Source organism: Gekko japonicus, unplaced genomic scaffold (genome assembly GCF_001447785.1).
Source record: "Gekko japonicus isolate JY-2015 unplaced genomic scaffold, Gekko_japonicus_V1.1 scaffold59, whole genome shotgun sequence".
Classification (NCBI taxonomy): domain Eukaryota; kingdom Metazoa; phylum Chordata; class Lepidosauria; order Squamata; family Gekkonidae; genus Gekko; species Gekko japonicus.
In genome coordinates, this window is record NW_015169174.1 from 218166 (window position 1) to 233598 (window position 15433).

The 15433-nt window shown below is 47.3% G+C and overlaps 1 protein-coding gene across 2 annotated transcripts in view; it reads right to left on the reverse strand.

Moving 5' to 3' along the window:
* Window positions 1-2612: 2612 nt before the first annotated feature.
* The window catches only part of R3HCC1L (R3H domain and coiled-coil containing 1 like), a 73918-nt gene continuing 61097 nt past the window's right edge, over window positions 2613-15433 (reverse strand). For both annotated transcript variants that reach the window (XM_015415924.1, XM_015415923.1), the window contains exons 3-7: window positions 9239-9414; window positions 7885-7955; window positions 7636-7731; window positions 6517-6657; window positions 2613-2789 (exon numbers count right to left, since the gene is read on the reverse strand). In XM_015415924.1, the coding sequence (XP_015271410.1) occupies window positions 2734-2789; window positions 6517-6657; window positions 7636-7731; window positions 7885-7955; window positions 9239-9414 (540 nt within the window). In that variant the 3' untranslated portion in view covers window positions 2613-2733. The remainder of the gene's footprint in view (window positions 2790-6516; window positions 6658-7635; window positions 7732-7884; window positions 7956-9238; window positions 9415-15433) is intronic.

Consider the following 15433-nt stretch of genomic DNA (forward strand, 5'->3'; position numbering starts at 1 on the left):
GACATTCAGAGCCCTTTGCAAAGGCAGCAAGCCGGGGCGAAGACAGGTAGTGATAGATGGCGGCCAAGGGTAGGAGAAAGCAGCTCCAGGGGGCTTTTGGCAGCCGACTTGGGATGGGTGCGTCGAAAGCAAGAAGGCATCATGAAAACCTGAACCCCTCTTGCTCAGCTGGCCCTCTCCAAGGTGGTACAGGAGGAAGAACAGGCTGGCTGGCTGGCTAGCAAGCTGCAGGAGGGAAAGGCAGGAGGAAGGACACGATGTGAGTGAAATTTTTATAGAAATTTGGTGTATGTTTTTTTTATTTTATTTTTAGTTTTGTGACGCCCTACCAGTTCCCCAGTGCCCCCCCCTTGATAATTTTCTGGCTACAGGCCTAGCTGAAATGCCTTCTAGCCAGGCCCGAATAAAAGCCAAATAATATTGGCTTTTATTCAGGCACAGCTATTTCTGTATTTGGCTGTATTCTGATCTGTATTTTTTAGGTATTTATTCGGCTCGGTATGTATCAAGCGCACATCCCTACTTCTGACCTTCCCTCTCTCATGGTGGAAATCTCTGTAGGCTGCCAGCACCTACAAACCGGGTGGGGTATAATTTAGCCACTACACTGTACCTGTATATAAGAATATTTAATTGCCCAAAATAGACAGGGCTTGTTTCAGAGAACAGTTGACAGGGCAGGCCTGACCCAAGTCTCACCAGGAGGCTACTCGAAATTGCCAGGAAAAGCAGTATGCACCCATCCGCTCCATCCCAGAAAACTTCCCACATCACAAGCATGCACTCTGCCCCTTCCCAAAAGGAGACACAAGAGAGCTGTTTCATATAGGGAGATGCCTGTAAGCTGGACTGGCTAATAAACACACTGCCTGCCAGCACATTCCAGCTTTGAGAGCCGTCCTGGCCCACCTAGACCTGACCCCAAGCAGTACTGAAGTCTGGATGCTTCTACATCATCCCCCCTATCAAGAGCCCTTTGACTTGGAAAGGAAGGCTTCAGTCTTGCTCTTTGACCAGGTAATGGAATATGTGTTGTAAGACACCCTTGAAGAGCTTCGCTGGAGGATGACGTTGATTCCTCCCCTTTTTAACGTTTTCCCCCACCCCATTACAGCTCACAAGCCTGTAACCATGTCCTCGTCTAGGGCACACTGTGCTGTTTCAGCATTTGGAATGCAGTCGCGTCTGCTTCCTCACAGGATAATCATGTTGGTGTACTTGGATCTTGATTGCTGTGACAGCCAAAGAACCCCTGGCCCAAGCTCAGAAAGTCAAACTGGCCCCAGAGTGTTGACCCCAAACAGTTGGGAGTGTCTGACCACAGGAATCTCCGGCACAGGAGTATTGACTAGGCAGGTTTACAAGGAAGTGGCCAATCTGCCTGCTGCTAAGGCGGTCATAATGAAGCTGCTTGTAACAGAAAGGAGCTTGTTTGCTGGTCCTCGGGGAGCATTCCTGAGGGGTCAATGCCCGTAAAGTGAAATCCAACCTTTCCTGCCAGCTGCCCAGAGGCCACAGCAAGCATATTTGTGCCACTGCCCTGTTTCTGGCTGTTCTAAGTCTGCTATTCACAGGATGGGAGTGACATGCTGCTGGGGCTGCTGCCAAAGCATTCTTGCCATGAAGAAGGGAATCCCACCGGCACGCATAACCAGGTAGGAGCTGTTCTGTCAGCACAACCCAGGGCCTGTGTTCTGGCAGGCAGCTTGGGTGGCAGAGGCCTCCAACATCTATCCCAGCTTCTCATCACCCACTGGGTAATGGGAGCTGTTTCTGTCTCAACATCAACTCAGCCTTTTCTCTGAACTTTGCATTTAGTGTATATGCAGTGTACCATATGCCGACCACCAGCAGACATCAAGACTTTGAAGATTCTGAGGAAACCAAGTTTCAGTCCAATCACACCACACTGATGGCAGCTCCTGAGTAGCATCACTGTTGTTGAATTCACAGTTCACAGGCTAATCCAAGAGCAACTTGCAGGCAGAAAACTGCAAGCATAGTACAGAGGCTACAGTGTTGGACTTGGACCTGGGAGACCCAGATCTGAATCCTCACTCTGCCATGGACACTTTCTGGGTAACCTTGAGACAGTCATGCTCTCTCAGACTGATCTAGGAGGATAAAATGGAGAGGGGGTAATATAGTGTGTTACTTTGGATCTCAACTAGGGGGGAAAGTGAGGTACAAACAAAGCAAACAAATAAAATCAAGCTGCCTCCTTGACACACTGCAATATGTAAAATAAAGATACTTTAATAGCAGAATTCAACAGTGAACACTTAGCTGTTATTGCTGGTCTGTTAAAAAAGCTGCCACAGCTTGGCACAGCCTCAGAAAACTCCATCTGATGCCCATAATGTTGGCAGGCACAGCACCCAGGAAGGCTCTAGCCCCTGAGCATTTGTAATGGCATAACCTCTTCAGTAAGCAGTGCCAGCCACAGGTCTTTGGGCATGCTGTCCACATGGAAACTCATGCTGAAGCCCTGTGAAGCACTCCAGCCCAACTATCCAGAGGCCTCAGAAATACCCTAGAGGGATCTTTGCTTGAGCCCACACATTACCACTAAAGTACACTGTGGCTGTAAGCAAGGACCTACACTTTGCTGCTTATCCCACAGGGCATGGCAGAACGTCTCCAGTGTTGTAAGGACAGCTCATTTGGTGCTCCAATTCTGCCTCACAGAGTGTAATTTCTGGTCATGTGTCTGCACCTCGCAATAGTGTTCACTCACTCATGGCCTTCCCAAGCATCTTCCCTCTGTTTGGCCTCCAGACGTTTCCGCTCTGTAAGAAGAGAGTGACAGATGATGGGACGGTCAATGCGGGAAGCCCGGGCCTTAGAAGAGCCATAAGATCACAAGCCTTCTCCATGCCTTTGGTACACGGTGGCTCCCTTTTCCCCTTTGGCATACCAGGCTGTGCTGCCAGCCCTGCTTCTGTGGCAAGCCACACTGCTTTCTTCAACAAACTGTGGTCAGCTGCTTTGCTGGCACTGAGAACGGAGTGCCCTTTGCTGCCTTCACCACACCAGTGAAGTCCTATGCCCAGCCCCATCCATCCAACATTCCAATGTGCTGCATTTTACCTTTGCTAGGATCAGAGATCCTGCTCAGTGACCCTAAGGAAAGGCCAGTGAGCTGGGAAGAACAAGGACACCAAGAAGCTGGCAGCGGCAATTAAAGTTAATTAGATGTTCCTGCGCATGACTTATACTGCCTCCCGCAGCTGGAGTTCTGCATCCTGGAGCGGTAGTTTGGGTTGGAGTACCATCTAGTGTACAAAGCTAAACACTGCAGCTTCTGACACTATCTTACTCCACCCACTCACCCCAAGTTGCTTTTCTCCCAGAGTGACTGGCTAAACAGGGCCAGTTATACCCACACCTTCCCTTGCTTGACCCCGAATAGAGCTGAGGACAGCTCTCACCCTTCCAGGGGACACCCTTGCCCTTTTCCCAGGACCCCCAAGGAAAGAGGAAGGGAAAACAAGAACCTTTTCTCAAATGGCCATGAGAAGGAAAAGCCTACAAAGATACCTGAGCGCAGTAAAAAAGACATGGTAAGCCAAACCATCTGCTCAAACATGAGGCTACAGTAACCTAGGCTTCACATGGATGTAATGTGAAAACTGACAAGGGAATAATTTCAGAAAGCTCAGTTTGTAGAGCACATACTGTTACTGGCAGCAGTAATGGCAGTGGAAGCATTTGCACTGATGACTGGATTCAGATCCTATTCAAAATGCTAAAGCTAAGGCTATGAAGGAAAACAATCTTTATTAACTTCTGATTATGCTGGGAATGTCACAGAGACCTAGAGTAATCAACACTCCAACTCCGGTCTGAAAAGAACGACTGGGCAGTGGGTCACAGAAGCTGGGGGGGGGGGCGCTTCCTGAGAATATTCCACAGGAAAGGGAAGGTGTTTGTTGAGTTGAACAGAATTATCAGGGGAGAAGAAGTGAGATTGGAAGCAGGAAATCAAATCAATCATATGGAAATTTATCAGCTGAACTGACAAACAACTGTCAACACCTTTCTGAAGTGCAAAAAGCTTGTTTTTAAAGTTAGGCACCTAATACAACTGAAATATTTACATCATTAATTACCTGCACCACCTCTTCTGATGATAATTTCTGCCTGAAGGGCCTTTGAGAATCTGAAATATTTATGGGGCCACTCCAGGTTGGGAAAGTGGAGCGGAGGGAGGAGAGGTCTCTATTCAAAGCCCTGCCCTTGACAAAGGGGAAATGCTTGGGAGCTCCACACATGGGATCTCTAGCATATTATCGAGTCTGGCCCTTAAGGTACTCTGTCCCCCAGGATCAACACATGAGATAACGGCCATCCAGCCTCAGCCGTTGATCTCTCTATGGGTATTTGACTATTCCCAGAGATTCTGCTGCTTCAGGGCAATTATTTGGCTCTGTGCCCACCCTTTACAGAGAGGCTTCTCAGTGATGCCGCCCCCACCGCCAAGGTGTATTCTGCCTTCCACACTGCTGGAAACAATTTCTCTAAAAAGCTCAGCGGTGCTGAACAAACAAAAATGGGGCTGAGATGGGTGATCTAACTTCTAACTGCTCTACCAGGCTGAGGTGGCACAGAGGGTATTCACGAAGTGATCAGCTGACCCATCTGTACTATTGGGTCAACAAACCTACATTCCAGTGCACATATAGACAGTAATGGAGACTCCATTTGGGTAACAATATCAATCCAGAACAGAGAAACTGAGCTGGGGAAATACATTTACCACTGGCTTGTGTGGTCTACAAGGTTTAGTTTGCCCTTTGTCTAGTAATTCAATCTACTTGCTCATTTCATTAAGCTCTTCTTTTTGAGCCAAACCAACTGTAGCAACAGGAGATCTGCAAATGAACTGCAAGCTACGTTTTAAACTTTACATTGTAACCACACAGGGATCTTGATTTGTATTAGGGCTAGGGCACACATATTTATTTATTTATTTTATTTATTTTTGCGATTTCTATGCCGCCCTACCCATACCTACATATGGGTGTCCGTGTGTGTGTGTTTTAGATTAGAAGACTCTGTCCTCCAGTGCTACTTTCACTGTCTGATTCATCATCACCCCAGAACTATTATTTGCCCATGGGGGCATACAGGTGTTTTTTTTTCCTTTCTGAGGCAAATGGGACTCTGATAGAGCTGGACATGCTGCCCTTGAAAACAGCATTGGGGGGGGGGGGGCGTTAAGCCTTAACCTCCCAAAGCCCCTAAACCAAACCAAACCAAACCAGGGTTCAGCACAACTTAAATTTAACACTTTAAAAAGTAGTACGAGGTTGATGGATTTCCTGCTGCAGTGTCTAGTTTGACCTCCAATTACATATTTGCTGCACCTAGAATAAACAGCTGTAGCGAGTCAAAAAGCCAGGTATGGCCCACAAGTACACATCTGTGAATTTGGATTCTGGAAATCCAATAGGCAAGAGACAGGAGGTTCCTAGGCAGATTCCTGTGGAGATTGCAAATACTGGGACATTGTGCAAATATCCATCAAAAAAACCCCAGGGCCTAGGAGGCTAGGAACCTGCCCCAGAGACACCACCAAGCAACTTCCTCCCAGGACAAAGAGTCTCCCTAAGCTTCTATGATCTGCCCCCCACTGACTGGGGATGCAGTTCTCAACTGGCTGTTTTTCAGTGGAGTCCTCTTTCCTGCAGCAGCAACACAGAGAGATGCAGACACACTGGGAATCTGCAAAGACCTCACTGAGCTCATTACGGTTTCCAAGCAAGTAGGGCAAAGCGGTGCACTCTCCAGCCAGGCCAGCACGCTCCATCACTGTTATCTGGCTGGTGCAGCCGAAGGGCAGGCGGTGAGCCAGCTGCCATCACACCAGAAAGGAACACAGCCATTAATGGATACAACAAACAAGGGATAGCAGCAGAGCTCAAGGAGGAGCCACCTGTCAGTAGGCTTCCTGTACCCCAGAGCAGGCTGGGAAGGGAGCACAACACTTTCCTCAGCACAGCCATCTTATTCCACTTTGTTGTGCATTAATTTGGCAGCAGAGAATGGGAGGAGACTGGCTGAAGGCAACGAGGGCACCCCCTTACCCACACGCAATCTGACAATGAGGTGATTCCCGTGTTCTCCAGCCTTGCACATTTCAGCAGGGCACACCTTAGTGATCCACAAAACAGAGTCACTGGCCACCCAGGAGCTTCCCTGAGGTATGCAGACAGGCAGAGCCAGGTGTGTGACAGGCAGGGAGATCACACAGGTGGTCCAGCTAAGTTGTCATTCCACTCTGAAGCAGAGAGCTAGGCCATGTGGACTCTCCAGGGGCTCCCAGAATTTGTGGGTAGTAAGTGAGAGCACAGCAGCCTCAGGCTGTGACACTGAGAAATTCCCAAGCATTTCTCAACTATGCTCTACAACACTGAAGCTTGGATGAGCGCAGCCTTATAGGCTCATTCCTCTGTACAACGTTAACGCCTGTCTTCCCCGTACCAACAATGTAGTGTGTTTCCTTCGGCTTACCTCGGGCTGCCTGTAACTGCTGGCGTTCAGCTTCACGTTCTGCCTTGCTCTGTTTGCTCCGCACACCAAGGGCACCTGTCACCAGTCTCCTAGCCAGAGCAGCTGAAGTCTCCGGACGTTCTTTGGCTGGTTGCAGGAATTCTAGAGGAGTTGGCATGGAAAACCAAAAGTCTCAGCACTGACTCCCAACACTACTTTTTATTCTACATGCTGAAGAGGGAAGACAGAAATGCAATGGAACCAAACGATTCCCTTCGCTAAAGCAGGGGCTGTCTGAAAGGATACATGCCACAAGAGAAGGAACAAAACACCAAGCACAGCTTTGAATCTCCCCTTTGCCACAGATATACCAGGGTAGCAAGAGGCAGGAAGAGAACCTCCATGAAGCTTCCCATGCCAGACTGACCCTATTAACTGATTTTAGGGTAGAAGTAGGCATCACAGACATCTTACAGTGGACACGGTAGCCTGAAACAACGATAGAGGGAATCCAACCGGCTTGATGTAACATGCATAAGCACGGGCAGGATCACAGATTAGCCTGAATGGGGGTATTTGGTTCACCAAAGGCCACACTGCAAATGTCTAAAATTTCACCTACTCGCACCAACCCACACTGCCCTTCATTACCAGTAGGGATGCTCCAAGACCTGCCAGTTCGGCTCACTTCCCATTCACCAGCAGCGATCAGGCAGCCAACTAATCGATTGGCTGTTCACATCCTTTTCATATGTATTTGCAAGAACAGGCCAATTGCAGCCATCAGAAGACAACACACAGCTGGTGAGGGATCAGCTGGGAGCCACCTTCTGATCTCCTGCTGGGGAAATTTTGCTGTGTGCTAAGCAAAGTTTTGTTGCTGTTGTTGTTTGGGGGGGGGGGGGAGAATCAGAAGCCCACTCCCAACTGATCAGCTGGCAGTCAGGTTCTTTTGATCTCCCATCTTGCTTCCTCCCAGATGCAGCAAACTACAGGAGGGGGTTGATCAGGAGCTCAGCTGATTTCCCTTTCCTTCTCCTCACCCCAAGCAATTGGCATGGAGTGCAGAAAAAAGGAGAGAAACAAACTCTTTCTCCTCTCCTGTTGCAATGTAGAGATAAGTGTCCTTTCTGGCCTCACCAGCATAGGATCGAGCCTTGGACTTTGCAGCTCTAGTGGCTTGTGATAGCGGACGGGTTTTCACCAACAGGTGCTTGGTGCTAAGAGCATCTTGAGCTGTAAGAAGAGAAACAGACATTATATAGGTAATGGGGTCAAGTGAATAGGACTTCTTGCCTGCTGAACACTATCAAGAGGCATAGTCCACTGTGCCACTAATCCCCTTCCAACCAGCAAGGGTACCCCCTGGCACCAAGCTAGAACTCCTACCTGCAATGGGGCTGGAGAAGATACCCAGTGCATGTGTATCATCAACCCATTTAATGTCAAAGCCTTTCTTCCTGGTGAGGGAGAACAAAGAGAGAGAAATTGGGGATGTAAGGCCATTCTTGGTGGGGGAAAAGAAAAAAAATTAAGGGACTAGAACTCTGAGGGGAACTTCTGATTGGATGGGAGCTAAGAAAGCAGTATCTTCACGTTCTCACCAGAGGGTGGAAAGGCTGTCTGGCACAGTCGATACAGCACTCCCTCAATGGGAAGCAGTGCCAATCCATAGCTGGGCAGTTTTGGAGCAAGGCAGCTGCTACAGGCTTCAAGTCAGAGAACACCTCCACACCTGAAAGGTGGTATTAAGTATACGGAGTGGGTGATACATGTGAAAACTTCACAGCATCAGCAGTGTGATGCGGTAACTAAAAAGGCAAAAGCGATTTTGGGATGTATCAACAGAAATACAGTGTCTAGATCACATGAAGTGATGCTATCGCTTTACTCTGCTCTGGTTAAACCTCACCTAGAGTATTGTGTTCAGTTTGGGGCACCACAGTTTAAGAAGGATATAGACAAGCTGGAACGTGTCCAGAGGAGGACAGCAAAGATGGTGAGGGGTCTGGAGACCAAGTCCTATGAGGAAAGGTTGAAGGAGCTGGGCATGTTTAGCCTGGAGGAGACGACTGAGAGGCGAACCATCTTCAAGTACTTGAAGGGCTGTCATATAGAGGATGGTGCAGAGTTGTTTTGTGTTGCCCCAGCAGGTCAGACCAGAACCAACGCATTTTCAGCTAAACATTAGGAAGAACTTCCTTACAGTTAGAGCAGTTCCTCAGTGGAACAGGCTTCCTTGGGAGGTGGTGGGCTCTCCTTCTTTGGAGGTTTTCAAACAGAGGCTAGATGGCCATCTGTCAGCAATGCTGATTCTGTGAACTTAGGCAGATCATGAGAAGGGAGGGCAAGAAGGGCTGCATCAGTGCTTAGTTCCTTGTGGCCCTTTCTTACACACCCAGGAAAATGCTGACGCCACTTTGTGGTCAGGAAGCAATTTTTCTCCAGGCCAGCTTGGCTGGAGATCCTGGAGGTTTTTTGTAAATTGAATGTAAATGTAAATAAATAAACTTCTGGGTTGTGGAACAGGGGTCACTGGAGGTGTGGGAAGGAGGTATTTGTGAATTTCCTGCATTGTTCAGGGGGTTGGCCTAGATGACCCTGTAGGTCCCTTCAAACTCTATGAATCTATGAAATGGAAAGGAAATCCCAGAAGATTAAAGATATGCTTATCACCACCCCTGCCCCCAAAACTAGCACAAAGGAGAAGGTATAATTGTCCAGAACAGGGCATACTGCTCACTGGTAACTGCAGAAAACATGCAGCAAGTCCTCTGTGCGGAATTCTGGTGGGAAGTCGTAGATCTCAATGACGTGCGGAAACTCGGAGTCACTTAGGTCCAGATTAGCTGGAGAGTAGCTGTAGTAGTCAAAGCGTGGCTCCTGCAATCCTGAGGGGGATAAGGCATGGCCAGAGAGCTGGAGGAGAAAGCAGTGGGTGACTGTGAACCAAATGTGCAAAGTGACATAACAGAAGGCCCTCTTACCACCACCCCCTCCTCTCAAAGCAGCAGACCACAAATTTGCAAAAAAAACCCACCCTCACCCTGGGGTCATGTTCAGGGACCTGATCCGTAACCAGATCCCCACCCTGCAAATGACAATCACACACCTCCTCCCACTGCCAAGCACTATGGCACATCCCGGCCTCTGGGCTTTTTTGGTAGTCCCGAAGCAGGTGCACTGGCTGATTGATGGGGCTGTGGGCTCATGCTCTGGAGAAGGATTGATGGCCCGCGGGAGATTGGGAATTATTGATCAGATGCCTCCTGCTGCTTGCATGCTTTCCCCATTTAACATTTCCCTCTGCCATTTCACCAGGTCCAGGGAGGTGGTTCCTCTCATTGTTTCCAGAAAAAGAAGCTGGAGTGAGCCTTTGCTCTCAGCATATATATATATATATATATATATATATATATATATATATATATATCCCGCCTGTGCAACACCCCACAGAAGGGAGATTAGCTGCATCCCAGCCAACTCCAGAAGCAGATGTATACTGTAACCCAGTTTGCAAGGCAGGTATGATGTTTACACTAGGTAAATGGATAGGACTAGAAGGAGTGTGAGAAGCATGGGAGATAAGAGGGACGTGCTCAGACACAGGAGCCAGGAAGTCACACAGCAAGGCACTAGCATGTGGATGGGACCTCTATTTCCCATGTCAGCTACTATACCCTATCTTTGATGCTGAACCAGAAAATACAATAGTGTAGTCAAGGGTAGTCTCAGCATAGTAATGCAGTCACTAGTCAAGATTAATAATGTATACTGGTCAGAGACTCAAAAAGAAAGGATCAGGAGGATGAGACACACAAGTGCAGTGGGCTTGACTTAAGCAGTGATATCCTTGCTTGCATCATGGGAAGAATGAAAGCATGCAACGGGGGACCTCACAAACCATTCCATGGGGAACGGGATCACCCTAAGGAGCTATGGTTTTTCATGGGAGAAAAGCACCGTCTCCTAAGCTCCTCAAAGGACAGGCAAGCAGGACTCCTCCTGTAGGGGAAACAACCAGAACCTCTGGGAATACCACAAAATGCTGGCAGAGCTCATGAAAAAACAGTGCTGTTGTCCCTGTACCAACATCCTGATGACCTAAAGGTACAAAGTTGGTCCCTGCGTGGAAATGCCTTGACCTGGCCACCCTCCAAATGGATGGCTAGGGGAAGCCCCATTCCCTGAGGGCACAACATCACTCACCGCTGGAAGACTAACAGAGCCCGGCTGCTGCCAATCTGTTAGTGAAACACTTGCACACAGAGCAGCACACATCCTGCTGGCAGCAGGGTCTATAATTCAAGTAGGCTCTTCTTCCCCAAGCACCTGCACCAACACAATCCATGAAAGGACAAGGAGAGTCTACAAATTCCAACCACTCCAGTCAATAAAGGACAGTCATTCAGATAATTTATCGGGGAAAAGTGAATTTGTGGGTAGGTGGGGCATGCAAGAATATAACTGGTCAAGCCAGGGAGGAAGGGGTGAGCTGAACATCAGGGACGTCAAAGAGTGTGTGCCGTTGTAGGTTTAACAGGAACCAGCCTGTGAACCTAGACATTAGGAAATGCAGTGATTAGATCCCAATAGTTTCACGCCACAGAAACACTTGAGGGAGTACAGCAACTGCAATATCGAGTGGCTTAGCAGACTATCAGAGACGGTGGACTGCACTCTGCATGAGCACCCCTGCCCTTCACAAGCCATTGGGTGCAGAAGAGGAGACACGGAAGGATGGGGGCTGCCTGCCAAGCAGTGGGGTGATGAGACTGGGATCAGCATTTTACAAAGTATGGAAAATTCTCTATGACACCTAATGGAGGAGGGAGTGCTTAATGCTCAGCTTGCACCACTTATCCTTGCAGATATGAGCCTGGTATGAGGCTAATAAGCCTACACATGTTTCAAGCAATGCAGTGGATGCACGGCATTCCGTTATAACAAATATATTAGCAATGGTTCACACACCGAGAAAGCGAGCCCATTAATGCTGGTGTTTCCTGTCTTGGGTCGCTTACAGGAACTGTCCGCCCTCATGCCGCATTAACACAGTCCCAGCCTCCTGCTCTCAGTCTCCTTCCCAGAGACTGCTAATGTTCAAGAGTTGTCCTGTGCTGGGAAAGGTTCTGCCAGCGGATGCAGAGGCAGCAGGGAGCAAGAGGACACAGGAAATGAAGACTGTCTGCCACGGCTCAACGCTCTCCAAAGATTTATCCGAGCTGGTGCAGGTTCCAGCCAAGCAGGGCAGCCTGCCGCAGATTGCTGCTCAGCTTTTGAGACAGAAGAAAACAAGAGGCATGGGGTCGGGAGGCTGGGGTGGAGAAGCCTCATAACCCATGGGGAATTACAGGCATTTCGGCATGAGGTAGGAATGTGCCCCCCTTGAGACCTTGCACAGCTACAGCTCACCCCCTCCACCCACATGTACTGGCCAGTTATATCATCCCCAAGAGCAAACACAGCTCTCCCCCCCGCTCCTCGAACTGATCTTCTATAGAGATACTTTATCTCCAATTATTGCATCTTTTCCATGGGTGACTGAAGGACTACACTGCAGTGCACTGCACAACTGGGTGGATAGCTTGTTAGGGCAGCCATGTTGCTTGAGTACAGGGATCTTGAACAGTTCTGAAAACCACAAGAGGGAGAGTTTCAGAGTTTCAATTACAAATTAAAGGGTTTCCCCCTCCTAATTTAGATATGCATATAGATAATATATACACATACAGTGAGGGGTGACAAGCGTGCAGTTTACTCAGTGGGTCAAAAGGGTTGGGCTGGATGGCCTTTAGAGGATCTGATTTTGATTTTGTTTACTGCCTTTTTAATCCCAATTTTATAAAATGAAAACAAGATAATCCATCTACATCTTCAGGATGACAAAGACCAGGCACAGCTGTCTCAGACATGAGCCTCCCTTATTTAATGAAATCCGGGGGCTGCCAAAAGGGAGAAATTCCTTGTGGCTCCCCTTGGCCTTCTCCCTAGACTGTCAGAACCTTACCAAAAATCAACAGTCATGAGTACCAGACAGACAGAAAATGCTACAATGCTGTCCCCACAGAAGGCAAATCCCGCAATATCAACCCCAAGCATGGGTGTGCATCTGGATATTTCCAATCAGAAACAGTGGGCAAAATTCCCTGTTTAGTTTCAGATCAGGTATTTCTGACTGGAAACTAAGGGAACTTTGTGCACTGTTTCTGACTGGAAATAAAATGAATGCACACACCTAATCCCAACTATAACACCTACAGTGAGCACAGTTGGTCCTCTGTTCCCACCACACATGTATATCTACTGATCAATACCTGCCCCAATCCGCCTTGTGTAGAACATTCAGCCCAGCACTTATGTTCAACCCATGATGCCATGCGAAGTACCTCCCTTGTTGTTCTGCATAGATCTGATTGCTCTCTTCCAAAATTCCACTTTCACACTCCCCAAGCTCAGTGCACTGGTTCCTACGTAGCACAATGAGTTATACTGACCTTGGTACAAGGAATTAGAGTAAGTTTCTCACCAGGGCAAGCAATAGCACAGACACAGCTTTATTTAGACACAAGTTGTTTTCTCAGGGTTTTTGTCTATTTTTATCTCACCTTATTTTTATTTTTTAAACACAAGCAGGAAGATATGGATAAGTGCATGTCTGCATCAACACAGCCACAGGGCTAGAACTGCAGAAGAAAAGCCAAACTCTGCTTTTTGCAGGAATTCTGCCCATGAATTTTCACTACATTTTTCCAGCATCTCTCCCTCTCCCTCTCTAATACTCCATCTTTAGTAGCATTTTGCACTGGCAGTTAAAGGAGAATCATTTTTAACTGACACAGGAAGTTCCTGCAGTAGTTTAGTATACCTCTGTGAGTAATTTACTGCAAGATACATGCAAATTGACTCAAGAAGGGGCATGTCTTGCAGTGGATACTGCAGTAAGTTCAGGAGTAATCACTAGGGCAAATACATCCCAGCAATGTTATTTCCCAGCAGCTTTTCTGTACATTCTGCTACTTATATTCATGCAAAGACAGAGAACCACCTACACCACATACCAGGATCTGTCACTTGTGTGGCACCTGGCTTTCATTCTCGGCAACCCAAATGCTGTTTTTTTTTCTTTTTGCAAAGCAGCTAATTAAGTGCAATAGATACACGCTTTTGTGTAATTGGTCTGGACCAAAGTCTTCCATGGTCCCTGCTCCTGGCTTATGTTTTTAGGGATGGGCACTAACAACATTTTTGCAGTTCGGCTTGCGCCTCTGAGCTGCTCTTCATGAATGGCCACTCTTTCCGCTCTTCATGAACAGCCACAAACTGCCTTAAAATTCATGGTGGTTCTTCAGTTTCTGAATATTGCTTCATGAACCACGAACCAGCCGAAAGCCGTCACAAACTTTCATTCATGAGCTGGTTCGTCCTCATCCCTAATTCTTTCACCTTTGTTACTGAAGCATTTTCTTGCCTTCTCCCCCTCCCTACACAAAGTGACTTTCTGCCATCGAACCCATTTGTGAAGACATCCTGTTAACTCTGTCTGCTAATTTCTTTTAACAGATGGTAAACCTCACTACTTCATGACCCCAAATTCCAACTAGTTCACAAGCTTGTCTGAAGGTTCTCTCGCTTAAGAAGAGATGGGAGATATCAGACAAAATATAGGGCTAAGGAGAAGGTATGTGTGAGTATATTGATGCAGCTGCAATGACACAAGCTCAGTGTTTCTTAAGAATAAGAAATCTAAATGACAATTCTAGGAGGGGAAAAATACACAAACAATGGAAATACATGAAGACTTATCCCAGGTAATGATTGATAATGCTGAAAGGAAACACAGTGCTGGATCGGATATAGCCTAAACTGTTCTTTGCAGTACTTTTCTACAGTGTGATATTCCTGGCATCGAATGTCTTGCCTCTGAGATTAAAAAAAGAACATGATGCCACGTAACAGTCATTTGCCTCACCTGGCAACTGTAATTTCTGGGGGAGTTCTCTGATTGTAGCACTGTTCAAAAGAAGCAGTTACTAAAATGCTGAAGGGAATCTGTAAATCACAAAATAAATATTCCCCTGCCCTGCATGATCCCAGGTAATCTGGATTTCCCCACAGCCTGGCTGAAAGTCAGCTTGCACCTCTTTCTCAGTTTTTCTTGGGAGTACTTCTACCTCATTCTCTTCTCTTTTTTTGCATATTATACTCTCCCCTGAGTGGCTACATATTCCCCTATTTCTAGAATTGGTGCTTCTGAATGCAAATATTTTCTAATGTACTGGCACCAATTCTCACATAAAAAACGGGCACAGTTTTAAGAAACACAATTATTTTATAAGACAGAATACTACCAGTGGGTCATGTGCACAGGAGGCAAAATCTATGCATGCCTGGGGTTTATGAGCTCTGAGGACAAAGCATTAAAATGTGCATTTGCAACAGGACTGTTCCACGCCTCATCATTCCTGTTTACACTCGGGCATTGTGTTGCACTGCTGCTGCTCCCCTTGTGACACCAACGCAGCCTGACTGGTACAGAAAAGAAAGATAAAGACATAGTCCTGCCAGATAATCTAAATTGTTTTTCCTTTCCTTGTGGCTTCCGGCATGCAAGAATTTATCCTGTCTACTTCTCAGACCAAAATGTTATCCTTTGTCCTCTCTTTCCTCCATTTGTAATCTGAATTCTTGAGAAGCTCAGCTTCCAGTCTTAAATTGAGTTCCAAGCTACCACAGTTCTAGTAGTTAGTATCTATAAATATTCACCTGTATGGAGGGGGGTGGTGACAGTCTCCCCCCCATGATCACCTGGGAACTGGTGCTCGCTTACAAAAGAGGGAACTGGTGCTCTCTTATAAAATAACAGTGGGTGCCTGAACATATGGAACTGGGAGCCTGAACAGTGGACCTTTGACTGCAGCACACAGAGGAAGAAGGA